The sequence below is a fragment of the Garra rufa genome, chromosome 22 (genome assembly GCF_049309525.1).
Source record: "Garra rufa chromosome 22, GarRuf1.0, whole genome shotgun sequence".
In the NCBI taxonomy this organism is placed as follows: Eukaryota; Metazoa; Chordata; class Actinopteri; order Cypriniformes; family Cyprinidae; genus Garra; species Garra rufa.
This window is the reverse complement of record NC_133382.1, coordinates 2,747,271-2,753,270: the sequence shown is the minus strand read 5'-3', so window position 1 is coordinate 2,753,270 and position 6,000 is coordinate 2,747,271. Positions and strand designations below refer to the sequence as shown.

General features: G+C 32.9%; 1 protein-coding gene across 1 annotated transcript in view; it reads right to left on the bottom strand.

The window, feature by feature from the left end:
• The window catches only part of frmpd2 (FERM and PDZ domain containing 2), a 33,825-nt gene that overhangs the window by 25,980 nt on the left and 1,845 nt on the right, over positions 1-6,000 (bottom strand). The window contains exons 2-4 of the mRNA XM_073828811.1: positions 2,875-2,996; positions 779-942; positions 560-625 (exon numbers count right to left, since the gene is read on the bottom strand). Of these exons, the coding sequence (XP_073684912.1) occupies positions 560-625; positions 779-942; positions 2,875-2,995 (351 nt within the window). The 5' untranslated portion in view covers position 2,996. The remainder of the gene's footprint in view (positions 1-559; positions 626-778; positions 943-2,874; positions 2,997-6,000) is intronic.

The following is a 6,000-nucleotide window of genomic DNA, read 5'->3' as shown; positions in this document are numbered from 1 at the left end:
ACATCATTCACCTCCAAGGTTATTATAGTTCAGCTAAAACTAAAACTATGAAACCAGTTTTGTTACTTGAAATAAAATAAATGTTAACTAAAATAAATAAAATATAATAATATTATAAAAATATAAAATATATATTTATATATTTTTTTTCATTTGTCATTTTTATTCAGATAAACTTGATGTTCTAAAATTCTAAATTCTAAAATATTACTTTATTACTTGTATTACATAATTAAAAATAAAATAAAACTGTTTCTTAATATTAATAAAACTATAATAGAATCTCAATAATGTTATGCTGTAATTATGCTTATATATATATATATATATATATATATATATATATATATATATATATATATATATATATATATATATATATATATTCCTATTCATTTCCTATAGCATTTCTTGTCCATGAAGATCACAAGAGTGACTATTTTTTAGGATTATTAAGCCTTTTATCAAAATTTCCATGATTTTTCCATATAGCCAGAGTCACAAAAGTAACCAAGTACATTCTCATAAAGTGGAAAAAAATAAGTAAAGAGGAACCCACCTGATTCTGTGGAAGTTGATAATCTACTGCCCAATAGAGCGTCATGCCTAGTGAGTAAACCACCATCTAAAATCAGAGCAAATAAATACTACTATTTTGTCTTAATTTGCAAATAAACCATGCTTGGAAAGCTCATCTGCTTAAAACACTCACCACTCCTTCTCTTAACCTTCAGCAGGAATGTCAGACTGAAACTACCATAACTGTAGGCCAGCTCACCTTCTCTGTGGTCTGTCTTCTGGAGGAAGTGTTGCTCTGGGACATTTCTGGAGAAGCGAAAGAACCCACGTCTTCTGATCGGCCACAGCTCTTAAAAGCAACACTGCCGACTGCAGAGAGGAGCATGGAGCCGGGACTGATGACACAACACATGTTACCAGGATCTGGATGAGGGAGGTGAAATGATAACAGATTACATTGGCAATAGAGGATAAGCGTGGTGTATAAAGTACCTGAAAGCCATACTTAAGTAAAAGTACATTATCTTGCCAGAAAATGACTTTGGCAGAAGTTGAAGTCACTGTTTAGAATATTACTTGAGTAAAAGTCTTAAATGATGTGATATTTATTGTACTTAAATTTAGTATTTTTTAAATCTTAAACGTACTTAAGTAATGAAGTAAAAGTGCAAGTAAATGCAAACTGGAAAAGAAGCAAATAATCTATATAAAATGTTCATACACAGCTTGAGTAGCAAGATTGTGTTCAGTTTTAACTCTTTTTTCCATTTTGTATTTTTGGGTGTATTTCGGTACTTAGTTTCACGCCAACATAAGAAAACATTTCTGGAATCTGCATCTGAAATAGCATTTAGATGTATTTCCACAGTTTAATGGATCTCAGAGGGGATTAAACTGCAGTTACAAATGCATAAATAGACCCAATGTTTTGTTTTTAACCAAAAATGTTGAATAGTCATATTTTAAATAATTTAAGACATAAAAATAGTCAAAATGTGAAATTAAAACCGTCAGTAGGTGGCAGCAAGTGAGTGTTAATGAGTGAGTCATTGAGATTCAAGCGATTCATTCAAACGACTGATTCATTCAGGAACGAATATTTGACTGTTAATGAGTGAATCACTGAATCATTTTTATTAACCGATTGATTCAAAAAGCTGATTCACTCAATAGATAAACACCGTCCATTGCTCAGAGACGAAAAACATTGCTGTGATCTTTGTTTGGAACTATTTTCGTTGGCAAAATTGAGCAAAAGCAAGCAATATTATGTCTAAAATGTAAGTCACTTATTGCATGAGCAAAGGTGTTTTAACTTGCAAACGCCAGACACTGATTCTTCAAATCTGCTTTCCTGCAGTCCATGCTCTTTGTACTATTTTGTAGCAGTGTTGTTTTCGTCAACGATGACGATGACGAAATCATTTCGTTGACGCAACTTTTTTTTCATGATGATAACGAGACGATGACGAGATAAAAATGGCTCGTTGATGACTAAAACATGACGAGACGTGTGTGAGTTTTCGTTGATGAGACGAGAATAGACGAAAATGTTAGTGGGTCAGACGTTTAAAATGCATGACATTTCCGCTTATTGTGCATGCCAATTAAAACCTAAAAAGTATCTGCCGCTATGGCAAGCCGTTTTAGCATTCTATCCTTGTTTGGTTACGCTCAACACCTGGTGTGCAGCGCACAATGTGCTCAACATGTCACATTGTTGTCACTCAGACAGACAGACAATTAACCATGATGGTGGCAGTTTGCACATTATTTCAAATATATGTCTTTTATGTCTAAAACCATTCCTTCATTATTGTAATTATTGGTGAAAATAGTCGATCCGGAAGCTCACATTGTGTTGAACTATAGATCTGCTATTTTCACAACTTATAAGTGACACTACCCAACAGCAAAATACTTATTGACCTACATTAATTTGTTAAAAGACTACTTGTCCCCCTTTTTTTGACTAAAACTAGACTAAAACCTTTATGACTTTTCGTCGACTAAAATTGGACTAAAACTATCACATATGGAAGTGACTAAAATTTGACTAAAACTAATAAGCATTTTAGTCCAAAAGACTAAGACTAAGACTAAATCTAAGATGGTTGTCAAAAACAACACTGTTTTGTAGTAAGTAACAAATATGCTTCTGGGAAATGTATCGAAGTAAAAGTGTACATTTTAATTAGGGAATGTAGTGGAGTAAAATTGGGCTGAAATATAAAAACTCAAGTAAAGTGCAGATACTCCCAAAAAATACTTACGTTCTGTAACAAAGCAGTATTACTTTGCTACATTACACCAGTGAGGATAAGAGTGTGAAAAAGACTTGAAAGATCTCTCTACCTTTACTGGAGATGTCTATCAAGGCTTCTGCAGCAATGAGGAGGACAGCCCAGACCTCGTCCTCCTCCAGCGGTGCTCCCCGTGACTCCAGCACCTCCGCCAGCGTCACAAACGTGCTCATTCTGCCAGACACAACACACACATATCACACAAATGCATGAAAAAATGTCCTCCTGAGACCCTGCCTCCTCATATGAGGACATTATATTTTGGTGAATTTTTCTGAGACTGTACATGCCACAGTTTTAATTCAGGGCTTTTCAGAAATACTACATGTCTGGAAGTTTCAGAATCATAAATCTAATTTTTAAACTATGTGTCATAAATCAACATCTCAGGAAAATGTTATGGGGTTTCAAATCGTTACAAAACAGGACACTGATTTTATACATGTCCTCATATGAGGACATCACTGGCACTAAAATTATGTTTATTACGCATTTTGTTGAGACATAACAAATGAATAGGGAAATAAGTTATATTTCAATATTGCTATGAATATGTTATATATAATGAAAATCTTATTAATTATTACTTCCATTATTACATTTCTTTTTTCATTATGTGTTGCCCCAAAAACACATTGATATTCAAATTAGATTTAGTTTATAGATACATTGTATATAATGAGAAAACCCATTTATGGCCATTTTACACACATTTTGCATAAAGAAAAATGGTATATAAAATCATTCTGTTATAATATAGTTGAGACTCATCTTTATGGAAAGTTTGGTAAAAACTAAAAATTTATTGGTGATTTTAAAAAAACAACAACTGTTTTTGCATGTTCATACGTCTTTTTATTTTTTATTTTTTTTAAAAAGTCCCAATGTCCTGTACCAAGGACAAAGCATAACTTATAAATTAAATATAATTTCATATTTTTATTGTATTAATATTATTATTATTTATTTATGTATTTATTTTTACATTTTTTATGCTCTAAATTATTTAACGACATGAAAAATGCTAATTATTTACAAAATTTTACCCCAGGTCTCAGGAGGGTATGTTGAACTTCATAGTTTCACTCAAAAAATAAGAATTTGTTGAAAATGTGTTTACTCTCAGATCATCCAAGATCTTAGTGAGTTTGTTTCTTCATCAGATTTGGAGAAATGTCTCATTTCTTCACTTGCTCTCCAATGGATCCTCTTGAGTGAATGGGTGCCGTCAGAACAGCCAAACAGCTGATAAAAACATCACAATAATCCACAGCACTCCAGTCCATCAGTTAACATCTCGAGAAGACAAAAGCTGAAACAAATCCAGCATTAAGACATTTTTAACTAAAATACGAGTCCATAATCCATAATAACGCTTCCTGCAGTGAAAAAGTCTGTCACATATTTGTTTAGAGCTGTTTTGGCTTGTAAACACTGCTTAATCTGTGCAGATTTCTGTCCTGATTCAGACCAGACCACTTTTTCACTGAAGGAAGCGTTATTATGGATTATAGACTCTTTTTTAGTAAAAAACGTCTTAATGATGGATTTGTTTCAGCTTTTGTCTTCTCACGATGTTAACTGATGAACTGGAGTGGTGTGGATTACTTGTAAATTACTGAGATGTTTTTACCAGCTGTTCGGACTCTCATTCTGACGGCACCCATTCACTGCAATGACACATTTCTGCAAATCTGATGAAGAAACAGACTCATCTACATCTTGGATGATGTGAAGATGAGTACATTTTCATAAATTTTAATTTTTTAAAGAAATATTCTTTTAAGTTTGGGAGTCTCCAGTTTGGGATTCAGGTAGTTTTTCTACATTGTACTGTAAATGTTTTTACAGTTTGTTCACATACCATTGTGTTTTACTTGTTTAAGCATACTATATGTGACCCTGGACCACAAAACTAGTCACTGATGTATGGTTTGTTCGAGATACAACTTTTTGAAAATCTGTAATCTAAATATCTAAAATCTAAATATTGATAAAATCGTCTTTAAAGTTGTCCAAATGAAGTTCTTAGCAATGCATATTACTAATCGAAAATTAGGTTTTGATATATTTAAGGCAGGAAATTTACCAAATATTTTCATGGAACATGATCTTTACTTAATATCCTAATGCTTTTTCTTCATAGAAGAAAAAATGATTATTTTGACCCATACAATGTATTGTTGGCAATTGTTACAAATATACCCATGCTACTTAAGACTGGTTTGGTGGTCCTTGGTCAAATATATGTATTATTCTAACTTAGCTGAAGATCAGATAGAATTCTATGACCATTTTGTGCAAAAATCCATGGTAAATCCACATACTTTACCCTGTGAAGCAGGATTTTCTTATCTGACACAAAAGAAGATATTGTTGTAAAGAACTGTTTTAGTCCATATGAAAGTCAATGGGGTCTAAAACAACAGAAACGCCAGATACATTTTTCTGACTGTTTTCTTTTTGTGTCTCACAGAAGAAACTAAGTCTTACATGTTTGGAACAACAGAATAGTGAGTAAATAAATGAAAAGGACGATTTTGAAGTTGGAGGAGAAAATAAGATGGGAGTTTTTTGACATACCCTAACTGTTTTGAACCGAAATACAGAGTTCACGCAAGTTAAGCATTTGAGATTAAAAAGTACATAAATTGTAATTTTTTTGTGAAAATAACCAATTGTTTCACTAGATAAGACCCTTCTTCCTGGTCTGGGATCGTTTAGAGCCCTTTGAAGCTGCATTTAAACTGCATTTTGGAAGTTCAAACTCAGAAAACATAATTTCTTTACGACTAAAGAAAGCAAGACATGAACATCTTGGATTCTGGGAGTGAACTACTCCTTTAAGTCTCTTTAACTGTCCACCCTGCACACCATTGCTTCACATGTTACCTCCACTGCATTTGCGTATTTGGCAAGCTATAATTAGCTAAAGTACAGTCTCCAGCACGTCTCTTTAATTAATTACTTCTTTAATTGCCAGTTAAATGGGGGAACTACCTTACATAGCACGTAAGAGCCACTGCACATTTTCTCTGCTTCATGTTTGTCTTGTTTTTGTACAGTTGCTACAAGCCTTTTCCTCTAGTAATTGGCTTTGAGAGAGTCTGGTGGATTTGCTCTAATGTGTTTTCTCCTACAACTAAATTTAAAACCAGAAAAGGTGCAAATTAAAAGA